At 40.5% G+C, this 18,140-nt stretch overlaps 1 protein-coding gene across 1 annotated transcript in view; it reads left to right on the top strand.

The window, feature by feature from the left end:
• The window catches only part of atm (ATM serine/threonine kinase), a 155,958-nt gene that overhangs the window by 2,120 nt on the left and 135,698 nt on the right, over nt 1-18,140 (top strand). The window contains exons 2-8 of the mRNA XM_056474506.1: nt 1,077-1,189; nt 1,283-1,428; nt 1,531-1,695; nt 5,192-5,357; nt 5,444-5,682; nt 14,124-14,293; nt 14,489-14,655. Of these exons, the coding sequence (XP_056330481.1) occupies nt 1,077-1,189; nt 1,283-1,428; nt 1,531-1,695; nt 5,192-5,357; nt 5,444-5,682; nt 14,124-14,293; nt 14,489-14,655 (1,166 nt within the window). The remainder of the gene's footprint in view (nt 1-1,076; nt 1,190-1,282; nt 1,429-1,530; nt 1,696-5,191; nt 5,358-5,443; nt 5,683-14,123; nt 14,294-14,488; nt 14,656-18,140) is intronic.

Consider the following 18,140-nt stretch of genomic DNA (forward strand, 5'->3'; position numbering starts at 1 on the left):
AGGCCTGTTGGTTAGCACATTTCTGCAGTGGTTTGCATGTTTCAAATTGTAACAGTAGAATTTTCAAAAAATAAAAATTAAATAAACAATATACTACTTAATAATTATAATCATCATTATTAATATTATTATTAAAGTAGGATTTTTTATTTCCTCATAAATAATACATATTAAATTTCATTTCTTAATAAATAGCCTCATTATTTATTTATTTATTTATTTATTTATTTATTTATTTATATGATTTATATAGGATATTAGAATAAGTGTTAGCTTTTGTAAGTGATTTTAGGTTTTAGAATAGGATATGTTATGTTCTCAATAATATGTGTAATATAAACACAGGCCCTATATGTGCCGTTTACATATATTTCTATTAATATGAAAAGTAAATGCATGTTTTTACCAAAACTAATATTGGATTTTTTAAAAATGTGTGTGCGTGTAAAACAATATAATTTGCACAAATAAATTATAGGGTTCTTCTCCAAAGAAGTTGTTACCACCCTGTTTAGAGCATCATTATGGGCGTTTTACATAATAACTAACATGGTTCATGAAGGGTTGATGGATCTGCGACAGAGAAACTATGGGTTTTGGGAAACACTCATCACTACATCATTCTTTTCTCAAATGATGCATCATACTATGATAGTTCAGCCGCGAGTTATGTCGTTTTGGCCATTTCCAGACTGGTTTCAGCCATTTCCAGCCTGGTCTTAGATGGTCAGGCTGGGAGATGACCAGCTGAAACCAGCTTAACCAGACTAGCCAGGCTGGGAGCCCACCCAAAACCAGCTATATTCAGCTTAAACCAGGGTGGACAAGCTGGTTTTGGCTGATCATTTTTCAGCCTGACCAGCTAAGACCAGGCTGGAAATGCCTGGAAATGGCCAAAACTCCTCTAAAACCAGGCTGGTTGACTGGTTTAAGCTGTTTTTTTTCAGCAGGGTAATGATCTAAAAAAATGGGAAAATCAATCCAATGTTTTTAGTGGAGCTGTGAAAAAAGTAAAATCATTTCAATTACTTGGATTGAAGGTAATAAGTAATGTCATAATTGTTTTTTGTTTTCAGAAAGAGCTTGATCGCTTCAGGCGGCTCATTTGTTCACCAGACACTGTGGAAGAACTTGATCGTACATCAGGATGCAAAGGCTCTAAACAGCTCACCTGGGATGCTGTTTTCCGGTCTGTTACATCATTTTCATTCTGTCTGTTGTTAGTTCTACTGTATAAGCTAAGTGTGGTCGGATGCTTATAAATAATGATTCTTGTATACAGGTTTTTACAGAAATTTCTTAAGAAAGAGACTGAACTTCTACAGTCAGGAAAAGCCAACGTTTCAGCCTCCACTCAAGCAAACCGGCAGAAAAAGATGCAGGAAATTAGCAGCCTCATGAAGTTTTTCATCAGATGTGCCAACCAACGTAATGTCTGAGCTACTGGAAATTCAAGATTTGCTTGCAACCATAGAAGATGTCTGTTCGAATGTTTAATCCATCAAACACAATAATGCTTCTGTTCTGCAGGCGGTCCGAGGTTAAGGTGTGCAGAGCTGATATCTCATGTAGTGGAGGTTCTTCAGAGTCCATTCAGCTGTGTGGCCTATGGGGAGGACTACAGCAGTATTCTGCTAAAGAACATCCTGTCTGTCCGAAAATATTGGTGTGAGATGAGCCAGCAGCAGTGGCACAGTGAGTGCATGACCACTGTTGATTTGTGTGTAGATTTCTTTATTTTTATTTTAGTGCCTTATGTGGGGCGTCAACAGTTAAAATCAGCTCAATAGGAAATTTAAAAGTGCCATATACTGCATTGATTTGTTATTTGATATCTACGTAGTTGATATATGGCTTAGGTAAGTTAAAAAAATCTCAAGAAATGGTTTCATATGCTCATTTATTCCACCATAAAATATCCCTAAAATCAGGAGCTCCATATTGACCATATTTATTATGGTTATGAATATTTCTGAGCTCAGCTCTGACTTGCAGCCTTCTCTCTCTCTTTTTTTCTCTCGTTTAATAAAGTGTATTAGGGTTCTTTAACTTCAGGAAAATGACAGTAAGAGCTAGGGGCTGTGCAATTTGGGGAAAATATCTAAATGCGATTTATTTTATTTATTTTTATTTTTTATTTTTATTTATTTATTTATTTATTTATTATTTTTTTATTTATTATTTTTTTTATTTATTTAAATTTTGTTTTATTTTTTATTTATTTATTCATTTATTTTTTATTTTATTATTATTATTATTATATATATATTTTTTATTTTTTTATTTTTTATTTATTTATTTTTTTATTTTTTATTATTATTATTATATATATTTTTTTAATTAATTATTTTTTATTATTACTATTTTTTATTTTGTTTTTATTTATTTATTTATTTTTATTTATTTATTTATTTTTGACAGTTATTGCGATTTTAGTTATTTTTGCGGTTTCAGTTATTATTTTTTTTTAATTTTTTAAAATTATTTTTTAATTTTTTTTTATTTATTTATTTATTTATTTTTTATTTATTTATTTTTTTATTTGATTTGCGATTTAATTTTGTAGTCAGGCTTCAGCTCAATAATCTATATTGTAGCTTCTTTCTGCTAAAATGCAGCGAGTGTTAATTTAAAAAAGGAACTGAAAATATATTAACTTAAGTTAAACATTGATTCAAATTTGTTTTTAAATATTCAGAAATGAAGCACTCATTTTTCTTTAGAGCAAACAGGAAACACAAATAAATGACTTTACCTTTCTGTAACCATGTTGAACTTAAAGTAGCGAGATAGTGTAGCTTATTATACAAACTAAACAATAATAATTATAAAAATACAGAACACTCAGCAAACTAACATGGCTGAAACAACAATGAAATTGTACTTTGCTGTTGCTTTCTCCTAGATTGAGTGTCACTGGAAATACTTTAAATGGACTTTTTAGCAAGACACTCCTTATATAGCTACCTGTGGTGCTTTTTAAGGTGCTGGTTGTATTTTCTCGTACTGTAGCAATAATTCCTACAAATGACCTTATTTCCATATTACCGGTGTCCTGATTTTCTTTGATATTAATATGTCTATTAATGCTTCTGAAGGGCAAATGCCATCATCCCACTTGGAAGCACTTTCAATAAAAAAATTTTTTTCAATTCACCTTTATTTGTATAGCGCTTTTACAATGTAGATTATGTCAAAGCAGCTTCACATAGAAGATCATAGTAAATTGAAACGGTGTCAGTTCAGTTTTCAGAGTTTAAGTTCAGTTCAGTTTAGCTCAGTTCAGTGTGGTTTAATAATCACTACTGAGAGTCCAAACGCTGAAGAGCAAATCCATCGATGCGCAGCTCTACTGATCCCGAACCATGCAAGCCAGTGGCGACAGCGGAGAGAAAAAAATTTCACCAGTTGGCAACCAAACTATTCCTTTCCTCTTTGCTTGTTTTTTGTTTTTTATTGTGGGCGTTCGGTTCCGCATAGTTTGGTTGCGCAATTCTTTTTTTTTTAAGATTTATTTTTTGGCTATTTTGCCTGTATTAGATAGGACAGTATTTAGGACAGGAAGCGAAGTTGGAGAGAGAGAGAGAGGGGGGTAGGGTAGGGAAATGTCCTCGAGCCGGGATTCGAACTCGTGACGCCCTGACATGCTACTGCCCCTTATGTCGACACGCTAACCACTAGGCTATTGCGCCGACTGGTTGCGCAATTCTGATTGGGTAGAATGAAAGTGTGCTTAGTCAATTGTCTAGTAAGACTGTCACACACAGACAGAGGTCACCCATTTGCTCTGGGCGAGGGAAATTAAATAGTACATATATATTTCATATTGAAGCCTCTTCCGATTAGCTAATCGCAACGTTTCAAATCACGATTGCGATTCAATTTCAATTAATCACACAGCCCGAGTAAGAGCTGAGTTATTGACACTTTCTTAAACGTGCGTTTTACACTAAGTACACACTTAGGGTGCTTTCACACTTAGAAATTGATTGTTTGGTTCTGAAACAGGGATTAAACTGTTACAATGTTGCTTTTTGTTCATGGTGCAGTTCGCTTTCACACAGCAAAGTTTTTAAACGGACTAAAATTAAAACAAGTTACGTTTGTGGCTATTAAACTGTGTTATTTTCATAGTGCAGCGGATGTTTATTATACTGCAAAAAACTCATTTTTGATTCAAAATACACTGAAAAAGCAAAACAATGATGAAAGAAAAGGGTAAACATTTTAACCAACTTGCTCATTAAAATAACTTGAATTGCAGATTAATTACAATATATTTATGAAGATAATTTTAGTGGTATTTCCGTCTGGGCGTCACGGTGGTGCAGTGGGTAGCACGATCGCTAGGCCGCAGGGAATCTGCACACACAGAATTCCGCAGATTTACTTGAGTAAATGTGTGTAAATCTATATTTATTCAGTTTTTAAAATCAAATACCGTAATATTATTGACTAATGTGAAAATGTTCATCTGATTTATTTACAATGCAGTTTGTAAAGTAATATTTTCTGTCTTTTAGTAGATATATTACATGAGAGACTTGCTTTGTTTACCAAATAAAGTGAATCTAATTGGATTTGCATTTTAAACATTAAATAAAAGTTTAAAAGGTATTATTTTTAATTTCACATATTAAGGTTTTAGTTATGAAACTCCCAAAATAATTCCGCAGAAATCTGCAGATTTTTACCAAAATATTCAGCAGAAATGGCAAAAAACGTCCACAGATTCTGTCTGGTCCTAACGATCGCCTCACAGCAAGAAGGTCGCTGGTTCGAGCCCCGGCTGGGTCAGTTGGTATTTCTGTGTAGAGTTTGCATGTTCTCCTTGTGTTCTTCCTCTGAGTGCTTCGGTTTTCCCCACAGTCCAAAGACATGAGGTATAGCTGAATTGAATAAGCTAAATTGGCCATAGTGTGTGTGTGAATGAGTGTGTATGGATGTTTCCCAGTGTTGGGTTGCAGCTGGAAGGGCATACGCTGTGTAAAATATATGCTTGATAAGTTGGCGGTTCATTCCGCTGTGGCAGCCCCTGATTAATAAAGGGACTAAGCCGAAAAGAAAATGAATGTAGTTTAGTCTTTTTGCAAAGGTGATAATGCACCTTAGGTTGTAATGTTTCTTACTGAGTGGAAATGTAAACTAATCTAGTCTTTATGTGTTGTTTTAATGTTCTGTTTTTGTGCAGGTTTGTTGGATTTGTTCTGTGGGCTGTTTAATAGGGGAAGCAGGTCAATCAACAGAGTTCAAGTGAGTCGTATCATCTACACGGTGGTTTGGGGCTGTTGTGTCCAAACAGAGGGATTGTCCAACACTCTTTTTAACTTCTTTCTGAAGGCTCTGAGCAACAGCAGGTATCATTCAATTCACGTCACATTTCTTTCTTATTTAAAAACAAACAAACAGAGAGAAAACTTTCACTTGCTGTAATGTTTCTCAGGGCAGAAAAGCAGCTGATGGTTCTGGAGAATCTGGTGTCTGCTGTAAATGTGTTTCTGCGCTCAGTGCTTCTGTCCTGCAGGAAGAGGGTGTGTGGTCTGGGTGAGGAGGTCCTGTCAGATATGCTGTGCGTTTATACTGGGATGAGACCCAGCTCAGTACTTAAAGAAGAGCTTGTGAAATTTTTCCAAATTCAGCTTTTTGTTCATCACCCTAAAGGTGCAAAGACTATCGAGACAGGTAAATGATACAACAATCTATTCAAATGCACTGCATTTCAATATTTTGCCCTCACAGTTTTTATAATATGTAATTGATGTTAAAGAATATTCTTTAAAGTTTTTTATCATTTATTATTAACTTTTTAAAATAATTTTAGGCTATATGTATTTATGGGTTTATTTGTTACTCATCTTGAACACCTAACATAAAAGACACTGAACATGATTCAGTACCTTGATATGTTACATTTCTTTTAATTAGAAGTTAAATATTTTTAATAGAAGTTAAAGGATATCCTTCTTTTGCACTCTATTCTGATAACAAAAAAAACCTAAAGCCATCCACACAGTTAAAAGGGAATTTTAGATAAATTTTTAATATGCAACTTACACTTTCAATAACAAAATAGATGATGGTAAAAACAACAACAACAACATCTGATCATAGTGATATGAATAATTTACACAAGTTCTGCAATTTTTACATAGATAAACAGGCAAAATAGTAAAACTGTCGATATTAATTCTAAATTCTAAAGTCAACAATCATGTTTTCCAGATCAAGCCAGTTTAATGTAAAAGAGTTCAGTTCAATACTAATGCCAGTCTTGCAGCATGTGATTTGACTGTAAGGCATCTCTTCAGGCCCTAACTATTCAATCCCAAAGGTGACAGTGGCAAGGAACCCAAATTCCATCAGGTGATAGAAAAGGAAAAAAAACTGGAAAAACCCCCTCTGGCTTAATGGTACGGTACGGGTCGGTATGCTTTTATGGCCGTTTCCACTGTCAAAAGGTACCTAAAAGCGAACCGTACCGTACCACTTTCCAAAGGGTACCTAGCACGACAAAGGGGTACAAAAAGGTGGGGCTAGATGCGCAGCTGAACGCTATTGGTTTACAAAGAATCGGAAGCGCCATTTTTAAATACACAGTTGAGACATTACACCGTAATACTACATACATTTAATAACAAGCCATGGTCGACCCGAGCTCAAACAAACCATGTTGTCGTCTTGATGAACTGCCACAAAGCCAAGATGATCTAAACCTGCCGTGTCATGATGTTTTACGAGGCCTTCTAAAAGCGTGAGCTGTTTCACTTGCTCCAGAGAGCACACGTGCGGTCGCTGCGCTTCTATATTTAAAATAAAGAAACTTCTTGAGCTGCATCTGATAATAATAATGGGCGCGTGATTATTGAAGTGCTTCAGACATCCAGTCCTTTCTGAAATGGACAAACGTGAGAGTGAAGCATGAAAAAAGGAGCAAATGATTCTTTCAGCAACCTTAACCATGAACAAACTGCCATGTTTAATTATTATCATCATCTTTTGGACTATTATGAACTCAGAACGATGGAATTACTTTCTAACAGAGGTTCCATGTGCTGGTGAAGATTAAAGATGAGGGGTTTGCCATGACTGGACTATATGTTGTGTGTTTTTTTTAACACAAATATGGACTAAATGAATGTGTAGTTTTTCTGTAATCGGTAACAAATCGGAGACTGTAAGGGGCTGTATATGTTCATAGATGCTGCATTTATTTATTTTATATAATTGCAGACGTTACAGTAGGCCATTTCACACTGATTTTTCGATCATTGATCTGCAGTTACAATCAAATCCTGTTCCTAGAAAGATTAGTAATGAACACTTCTCACAAAAGCATCTGTTTTGTGAGAAGTGCTTCTCATATGAAATGTGATTGACCTGTACAGCTTTACTTTGACATTTCCTCGAGCGAGAATGACGTCGACTGAAACTTTCTTTCGTACACCACACCATTGGTACTCTTTTGGCAGTGGAAATGCAAGCCTGATAAAGGTGACCCGTACCAGATCATTTAAGAATTTAAATGAGATAGGGACCAGAATTTAAGCACAGTAAGATGTCCTCTTGGTAGAGTTAAAGGATTAGTTAAAAAAATGAAAATAATAATATTTGGAATGCATAAAATTGCAGATGCACATCATAGAGCTTGTGCAAGATGAGATTTTATATTTTAAAATTATATACTTTTTTGTTAGGTTATGCCCTTATGCATTGCCTTGAATTGAATAATTAGGAAAGAAAAAGTTTTTGTGAACTCCAAATTATTCAAATTTAAAATTAATAATAATAATACTAATGTTGCAGAAGAGCAAGTCGGCATAAATGATTTTTGAAGAATCAGTTAACACATGAGTAATAGCGCTGAGATTCGAAATGTAGAAATTACTTTTTAAAACATTCAAGTAGCAGACATTTTTTAAATAAAATAATTATTTGAAAAGGTGACACGGTGGTTAGCACTGTCGCCTCACAGCAAGAAGGTCGCTGGTTCGAGTCCCGGCTGGGTCAGTTGGCATTTCTGTGCAGAGTTTGCATGTTCTGTTTGCGTGGGTTTCCCTTAGGTGCTCCAGTTTCCCCCACAGTCCAAAGAAATTGGACAGTGAATTGAAAAAACTAAATTGGCTGTATTGTATGTGTGTGAATGAGTGTGTATGGGTTTCCCAATACTGGGTTGCAGCTGGAAGGGCATCCGCCGTGTAAAACATATGCTGGATAAGTTGGCGGTTCATTCTGCTGTGGCAACCCTTGATAAATAAAGGGACCAAGCAGAAGGAGAATGAATGAATGAATAAACTATTTGAAAAACAAAAACATTTTCAACTATACAGCTGAATTCAGAATTATAAGCCCCCCTTTTTTATTTGTTTATTTATTTTTTAAATATTTCCCAAATGATGTTTAACAGAGCAGGGAAATTTTCACAGTGTGTCTGATAATATTTTTTCTTCTGAAGAAAGTCTTATTTGTTTTATTTCGGCTAGAATAAAAGCAGATTTTAATTTTTTCAAATCCATTTTAAGGTAAATATTATTAGCCCCTTTAAGCTAATTATTTTTCCGATCGTTATACAAAAACTTGCCTAAGCCTGCCTAAACTTGCCTAAACTTGCTCTAGCCTGCCTAGTTAACCTAATTAACCTAGTTAAGCCTTTATTAGCAATGAGTTATTATAACTATTATGTTTAGAAATGTGTTGAAGAAAAATCTTCTCTTCGTTAAACAGGAATTGGGGAAAAAGTAAACAGGGGGGCTAATAATTCTGACTTTAACTGTATGTGTTTTTAAGTGAATAAATTCACCCATGAAGATTATTAGAGATTTCTATTTAAAAAACTAAAAGTGTTACTAATCCCAAATCTTCTGAACAGTAAAACTGTATTTATTTAATTAAAATGTCTCTAAATTTTTGTTCACACAGTGTCACGGATTGGTCAGGCTCTCACGATCCCCACTCACGAAGATCACCATCACCTGACTTCTAATGAGCACACAGCTGCATCACATTCACGAGCACCAGATAAAAGCACAGCACTCCAGTCGCTCATTGTCCGGGCTCGTCTCGACGAAAGCGGACAACTGAGCGACCACTCAGCGTAGTCATCCTCAGCTAAAACAAACGCTTTACTTACCTGTTCTCTTTGTATTCCTCCTAGTCTTCCTGGTCCACCCGAATCGTCCTGTCTTCCAGTCCTTCCAAGTCTGTGTCATCCTCTGTCAGCTGTATCTGGTGTGTGCTGTCCATCCTCGTGTATTCCTGTTACCCAGCCACGGAGGAAAAGACCCCAACATCATTCCTGATCCTCCTGGCTATCCTTCATGTGCTCCTTGTTGTCATTTAATAAACACCCTAACGTTTCCTTACCTCTGTCTCCTGTCCGCTTCATAACAGAAGCCCGGACCTATAACGACGACAACATGAGCACCCCCGATCACTTTCAAGAGCTGGTGGACCAGTTGAAGCGGATTCTACAGCCACCAGCTCCACTTTCCAACGCACCACCAGCACCGAGCACTTCCGCCTCCACAGTTTCTTCTTCGGCCCTTCCTTCCAGTCCCATGGCCCGACCAGCGCCCTACTCAGGCGGAGCGGGGGAGTGCAATGGTTTTCTGTTACAATGTTCCCTCATATTCGAAATGCAACCTTCTCTATATCCCACAGATAAGTCAAAGATCGCCTACATCGTATCACTACTCTCTGGGCCTGCACTTAAATGGGCTGAGACGATCTGGAACCAAGCCGGGCCGGTCATGAATTCCATCACTACCTTCACGGAGTATTTCAAAGAGGTGTTTGGACGTTCTGATGGGGAAGTAGCCGCTGGAGAGCAGCTGTATCATCTAAAGCAAGGTACTCTATCTACACAGGAATATGCTCTCCGGTTTCGCACTCTAGCAGCTGCAAGTGGATGGAATGAGAGATCGTTGTTGACCACGTACCGGCTCGGCTTGGAACCCACTCTCCGAATCCAGCTGGCCACATTAGATGATACTATGGGTCTGGAGAGATTCATCCAACATTCTCTCCGATGTTCCGATCGTCTCCGTTCCTATCAACAGGACACCATCACCCCCTCGTCTGCACTCCTCCAATCGCCTGAGTCAACAGCCTCTCCAGAACCAGAACCCATGATAATAGAGTCTGGAAGACTGACATCAGCGGAACGACAGAGGAGGCTGACCCGGGGTCTGTGTCTATACTGCGGTGTCAGTGGACACACCCGTATGGAGTGTCCCCTTCGTCCCATTCGGACTTCAGTGAGTGTATTCAGTACGAATATTGAACAATGTAAACCACTTACTACCACCGTACAAATAACTACTGCCTCTATTTCTCTCCTTGTCACAGCCCTCATCGACTCCGGGTCAGCAGGGAACTTCATCTCCCAATCCCTCTGTCGTCAACTCCACCTACGTACTGAGGCGTCCTCGCATATATACCAGATACAACCGATAACCCAGTGCACTCGATCTTCGACCCGTATCCATCGACAATGCGAAGACATCCTTCTTCAAGTGGGGTTGTTACATCAAGAGAGGATTCAATTTCTGGTTCTGGAGGGTGCAAATATGGACATCATTCTAGGGCGCCCGTGGCTGGTGAAGCACGATCCCATCATCTCTTGGGGCACAGGAGAGATAAAGAAATGGGGATCTGGATGTACACCTACCTGTTTTCCAAATCTCCCTCTTCAAGGTCGGAACCCCATTTCTTTGTTTACAACATCGGTCGAGAGTCCTCCTGAGAAGCAGTCTATCCACATTCCTAAGGAGTACAGCTCCTTTCATGATGTCTTCTGCCCCAAGAGAGCTTCCCAGCTACCGCCGCATCGGCCATGGGACTGCGCGATCGACCTAGTTCCAGATGCCCAGTTGCCAAGAGGTAGGATCTACCCGCTCTCGCTTCCAGAGAATCAGGCAATGGAAGATTACATAAGGGAGGCTCTGAGTCAGGGGTACATACGTCACTCAAAATCACCAGCCGCCTCAAGCTTCTTCTTTGTGGCCAAGAAGGACGGAGGGCTGCGTCCATGCATCGACTACAGGGTCCTAAATAACGGTACAGTAAAATACCGATATCCCCTTCCTCTGGTACCAGCCGCTTTGGAACAGCTCCGAGAAGCTAAAGTCTTCACTAAATTGGACCTCCGCAGCGCGTATAATCTGATAAGAATACGTGAGGGGGACCAATGGAAGACAGCATTCGTGACCCCTACTGGCCACTATGAATATGAGGTCATGCCTTACGGTCTGGTCAACGCCCCCTCCGTATTCCAAAACTTCATTCATGAAGTCCTCCGGGAGTTTCTTCACCACTTTGTAATAGTGTACATAGATGACATCCTCATTTACTCCCGGAGTGAGGCCGAACATCGCCAACACGTTGCGGAGGTCCTACACACATTGAGAGCACATCACCTCTACCTCAAAGCGGAGAAATGCTCATTCCACCAGAAGTCGATTCATTTCTTGGGATACATCATTGACCAAACCGGTATACGTATGGATGGGAAGAAAATTGAGGCTGTTCTATCCTGGTCAGAACCCACTTCCATTAAGGAGCTCCAGAGGTTTCTTGGGTTTGCTAACTTTTATAGACGGTTTATCAAGGACTACAGCAGGATTACATCACCTCTCACTAATCTCCTCAAGGGTAAACCCAAAGGACTGGAGTGGACCAAAGAAGCAGCCGCAGCCTTCCGCCTTCTTAAGAAGGAGTTCACAAGGGCCCCACTCCTGACTCATCCTGACCCAAATCTTCCTTTCGTGGTGGAAGTGGACGCATCCACCACCGGCGTCGGGGCAGTATTATCCCAACATCATGATACACCGCCCCGACTGCATCCCTGTGCCTATTTCTCTCGGAAGTTGAGCCCGGCGGAGCAGAATTACAGCATAGGAGACAGGGAGCTTCTAGCAATCAAGCTAGCCTTGGAGGAGTGGCGTCACTGGTTGGAGGGAGCCAAACATCCGTTCCAGGTGATCACAGATCACAAAAACCTCCAATATATCAAAGAGGCCAAGAGACTATGTCCACGTCAAGCCAGATGGTCACTTTTCTTCTCACGTTTTGATTTCTCCATTTCCTATCGTCCAGGACCCAAGAATCTAAGAGCAGACGCTCTCTCTCGTTTACACGAGCATCACGATCATGAAGAACTCCCAACGAAGATTCTTCCCGAACACATCTCCATTTGTCCGATCACCTGGAACGCTCCTCCAGTCGTTGCCACTCCGGAAGCCCCTGCTCCGCCGGGATGCCCTCCTCATCGGCAGTTCATACCACCTGAACACCGGGTAGATCTGATCCACTCCTTACATACCTCGCTAGGCACTGGACATCCAGGGATCAACAATACTCTCTCGCTAGTATCCCAACGATTCTGGTGGCCAAACATGGCAAGGGATGTGAGGCAATATGTTCAGGGCTGTAAGGACTGTGCCCAATCCAAGAGCCCACGTCATCTACCCGCTGGAAAGCTCCATCCCTTGCCGATTCCGAACCGTCCCTGGTCACACCTAGGAGTGGACTTTATCACTGACCTCCCCTCGTCAGAAGGTAATACCTGTATTCTAGTCATCGTAGATAGATTCTCAAAGTTTGTCAAACTAATCCCTCTGAAAGGTCTTCCCACAGCCTTTGAAACAGCCGACAATATCTTTAATCAAGTCTTCAGGTCATTTGGTATTCCAGAAGATATTGTGTCGGACAGAGGTCCACAGTTCATCTCACGTCTATGGAAAGCCTTCTTCAAGCTCCTAGGTGTGGCCGTCAGCCTCTCTTCTGGATATCATCCCCAAACCAACGGGCAGACAGAGAGGAAGATTCAGGAGGTGGGACGGTTCCTGAGGACCTTCTGCAGTGGTCACCAGAGCTCCTGGAGCCAGTATTTGGGCTGGGCAGAATATGCCCAAAATTCACTGCGGCAACCCTCCACCGGACTCACGCCATTCCAGTGCGTCCTGGGCTTCCAACCACCGCTCTTTCCCTGGGATGGCGAACCATCTGATGTCCCCGCAGTGGATCACTGGTTCCGGGAGAGCGAGAGAGTCTGGGACGAGGCTCATCAACATCTGCAGAGGGCAGTCCGTCGAAGCAAGGTAACCGCCGATAGAAGAAGGTCTGAAGAACCCAGATACACACCCGGACAAAAGGTGTGGCTATCCACCCGGGACATACGCATGCGACTGCCCTCTCGCAAGTTAAGTCCCCGATTTGTTGGTCCCTTCACCATCGTGGAACAGGTTAACCCCGTCACCTACAAACTACAATTACCCTCTCACTACCGTATTCACCCTACATTCCACGTATCACTCCTGAAACCCTATCACGATCCTGTTCTTCCCTCCACAGAGCCTGACCACGAAGAGGAACCCCCTCCTCCACTGCTCCTAGAAGAAGGAGCCGTCTACGCAGTGAAGGAGATCTTGCGTTCCCGACGTCGTGGTGGCCAGTTGGAGTACCTGGTGGACTGGGAAGGGTACGGCCCCGAAGAAAGGACATGGGTTCCCAGAGCTGATATTCTCGATCCTAGTCTCATGGTGGAATTTCATGAGAGCCACCCTGAGTTCCCAGCGCCTAGAGGCAGAGGGAGACCACCACGGCGTCGGAGGTGTCGGCCCTCAGGAGCGGGCCCTGGGGAGGGGGGTACTGTCACGGATTGGTCAGGCTCTCACGATCCCCACTCACGAAGATCACCATCACCTGACTTCTAATGAGCACACAGCTGCATCACATTCACGAGCACCAGATAAAAGCACAGCACTCCAGTCGCTCATTGTCCGGGCTCGTCTCGACGAAAGCGGACAACTGAGCGACCACTCAGCGTAGTCATCCTCAGCTAAAACAAACGCTTTACTTACCTGTTCTCTTTGTATTCCTCCTAGTCTTCCTGGTCCACCCGAATCGTCCTGTCTTCCAGTCCTTCCAAGTCTGTGTCATCCTCTGTCAGCTGTATCTGGTGTGTGCTGTCCATCCTCGTGTATTCCTGTTACCCAGCCACGGAGGAAAAGACCCCAACATCATTCCTGATCCTCCTGGCTATCCTTCATGTGCTCCTTGTTGTCATTTAATAAACACCCTAACGTTTCCTTACCTCTGTCTCCTGTCCGCTTCATAACACACAGGTGCACAAGCGCAAGACTGGGTCAAATGGCGCAGTCAGCTCTGCACGCTCTATGACGCCCTTGTTGGTGAGATCAGTCAGATTGGCAGCAGAGGCAAATATGCCACAGGCTCACGCCATATAGCTGTGAAAGAAAACCTTATTGAACTAACAGCTGATGTCTCCCACCAGGTGATTACTGAATGTTTAACACTTTTTTTCTTGCCCATAAACTGCTTGATGTGTTAATGTGTCCATTGTACCATACAAAATGTACTACATTGAATCTGTTTCTAAAGTAAAATAAGCTCAATGGGTCTATTTGAGGTAATGTTCCTTTGTTTATTTCTAACTGCTGTCTTTTTTTAAAATGCTGTCTTTCCCCAGTTGTTCAATCAGAGCACTCATGTTCAGGAAGTGACATCATCTGTCTGCCGGGATATTCAGCGGGATAGTCCGCAGAGCTGCAAACGGAGACGCGTTGAGCTGTCAAACTGGGAGTTGATACGATCCAAACTGCAGCCCCACCACAGTGACTTTGACATGATCCCCTGGTACAGTTTCATTTGCATATTGAAGTACAGATATTCAGGTGCTGGTCATATATTTAGAATTATTTATTAGAGAAGTGGCGGCGTGGTGGCGCAGTGGGTAGCGCTGTCGCCTCACAGCAAAAAGATTGCTGGTTCGAGCCTCGGCTGGGTCAGTTGGCATTTTCTCCCCTAGTTCGTGTGGGTCATACATTTCAGGTGAATTGGGTAAGCTAAAATTGTCCGTAGAGTATGTGTGTGAATGAAAGTGTATGGGTCTTTCCCAGATATGGGTTGCAGCTGGAAGGGCATCCGCTCCGTAAAACATATGCTGGATAAGTTGGCGGTTTGATTCGCTGTAGCGACCTCTGATGAATAAAGGGACTAAGCCGAAAAGAAAATGAATGAATGAATGAATGAATTAGAAAGTTGATTTATTTGATTAATTCCATTCAAAAAGTGAAACTTGTATAATATATACATTAATTCCACTCGGACTGATATATTTCAAGTGTTTATTTCTTTGTATTTTGATGATAACTAATGAAAATCCTAAATTCAGTATCTCAGAACATAAGACCAATACAAAGAAAGGATTTTTAGAAATCTTGGCCAACTGAAAAGTATGAATATGAAAAGTTTGGGCATGCACAGCACTCAATACTTAGTTGAGGCTCATTTTGCCTGAATTCATGCAGTTATGCAGCGTGGCATGGAGTCGATCAGTCTGTGTTACTGCTCAGGGTATGAGAGCCCAGGTTGCTCTGATAGTGGCCTTCAGCTATTCTGCATTGTTGGGTCTGGCAAATCACATCTTCCTTTTTCACAATACCCCATAGATTTTCTATGGGGTTAAGGTCAGGAGAGCTTGCTGGCCAATTAAGAACAGGGATAACATGGTTCTTAAACCACTTACTGTTAGCTTTGGCACTGTGTGCAGGTGCCAAGTCCTGTTGGAAAATTAAATCTCCATCTTCATCTCCATTGGTCAGCAGCAGGAAGCATGAATTGTTCTAAAACGTCCTGGTATAGAGCTCTGTTGACCTTGGACTTCAAAAAACACAGTAGAGCAACACCAACAGATGGCATGGCACCCCAAACCATCACTGACTGTGGAAACTTTACACAGGACCTCAAGCAATGTGGATTGTGTGCCTCTCCTCTCTTCCTACAGACTCTAGGACCCTGATTTCCAAAAGGAAATGCAAAATTTACTTTCGTCAGAGAACATAACTGTGGAGCACTCAGCAACAGTCCAGGCCAGATGCTTCTGACGCTGTCTGTTGTTCAAGAGTGGCTTGACTCAAGGAATGCAACAGCTGAAACCCATGTCTTGCATATGTCTGTGCGTAGTGGGTCTTGAAGCACTGACTTCAGCTGCAGTCCACTCTTTGTGAATCTCCCCCAAATTTTTGAATGGGTTTTGTTTTACAATTCTCTCCAGTGTGCGGTTATCCCTATTGCTTGAACAGTTTTTTTCCTTCCCTTTGTCTCTTTACTAATGTGCTTGGACACAGCTCTGTGAACAGCCCGCCCTTTTGCAGTGACCTTTTGTGTCTTCCCCTCACTGTGCAAGGTGTCTATGGTCATCTTTCGGACAACTGTCAAATCAGCTGTCTTCCCCATGCTTGTGTAGCCTACAGAATAAGACTGAGAGACCATTTAAAGGCCTTTGCAGGTGTTTTGAGTTAATTAGCTGATTAGAGTGTGGCACCAGGTGTCTTCAATACTGAACCTTTTCACAAGTGTAAAATTTTTTGAGAGACTGAATTTAGGGTTTTCATCAAAGTAATAAAATAAATACTTGCTATATAAATATTATAGATAGCATTTTTAAATCTAGATTAAATTCACTGTAATCCTGGATTTAATCTAGATTAAAATGGCTCATTTGAATTCTGCCGAAGGCATTCAAAGTATGTAATATTCTACCCAATGTAATATATTATATGTAATATAATACCCAAATAATGACTAAAAGTAAGTCTTTAAGAACGGGTTTCTCACGCCAGGTGGTGCATTAGATCAGGGGCTCATCTCCTGTTTCCAAAATGCTTTACAAACTGCTTGAGAAACTGTTCAACTATGATAATTGGTGATGAAAATAAATGATGTTTAATAAGATGTACTTGTGTTTACAGACTGTAGGACTACATAAGCTCAAAACAGCGTTTTTTGATTACCTTAATCTGACTAAAGTCATAACTGAACTAAACAGAAATCGCGAAATGTGAAAGTTTTTTCTTTCCATTTGGCGTGCATTTTTAAATTCCATAAAACTTTCACCAGTCTTTACTCCTTATTTGCATCTAATACCCCAGTTTGTCATGGGGCATGAATGAAATGTTCATGAGTTAAAGTGGAAATGCCGAACTGCAGTTAAAGTCACCCAAAATTACAGGAAACTCTTACATGAAAGTACTTCACGTAAACACTTTAATTATATTATTGTCTATTAAGGCAAATAACTAGATTACAGATGATCATGTAAACATAGTCAGTAGTGTCTTTGAAGTTAGTGAAAGATCCAGAAGGGCATCCTGCTGATTTGATTCAGAAAGGCACCTTTTTTCAGACGGCTCACTGGTCGAGTATACATCCGTGCTAAAATATCAAGGTGAAAGTCATCATAGCTTGCGTAGAATAGACCCAGCTCCCAACCCAACTTTGAGAATAGATTAACAGCGATTGAATGGAATTAGTGAAATATCCACTTTTTGAAGATATTCTAATGATATGACCAACACCAGTAAATGACATAACTGCAACATACACTGTCAAAATATCATTTATGTAAGTTTTTAACTGGGTTTAAAAAAGTCTTTCAAATTGTGTTATGAGTCATTGATCTTACCACAGACATTGAAAAGTTTGAAACATGATTTATTGAGATTTTTGATAGTTTGAAATGATCTGTAGTCTTTGGTTGAACATGTCAATAACAGTGTAAAATCTGGGTAATGAGCTGCTATTACTATTGCTATTGTCTCTGTGCCAACTTGTTTACCAAAATGGTCACATGGTGACATGTGTTGATATGCCTTTCTAGCGCACTCTGAATTACAAATAACTCTGGCGGTCATCCGGAATACACAGAACCACAGTTACTATTGCAATAGTCCATTCCACTCACCTCCAAATGAGTCATGGCTGTTCCTGAAGGACCGCTGAACTGACAGTATGCAGGGTAGCAACTTCAAGCTTGTAAATCCCTGTAAATGCACAATGAGAAGCCCAAGTAGCAGCTGCACAGATAATTGCCAAAGAGACTTCTCTAAAAGTAGCCTGGGACGTCAACACAGACTTAGTGGAATGACAAAAAACACCCTCTGGTAGAGGCTTTTGAGCTGTTTTACATATCATTGTGATCACCTTTACAACCCAATTTAATAGTTTCTGTTTTAATACAGCAGTGTCAACAGCACTGTAACAAACAAAAAGCTGCTCTGTTTTTCTTAGATGAATTGTAGCAGCTACAAAGCACCTCAAGGCTTGCACAGGACACAAAG

This window comes from Danio aesculapii, chromosome 15, assembly GCF_903798145.1.
Source record: "Danio aesculapii chromosome 15, fDanAes4.1, whole genome shotgun sequence".
Lineage (NCBI taxonomy): Eukaryota > Metazoa > Chordata > Actinopteri > Cypriniformes > Danionidae > Danio > Danio aesculapii.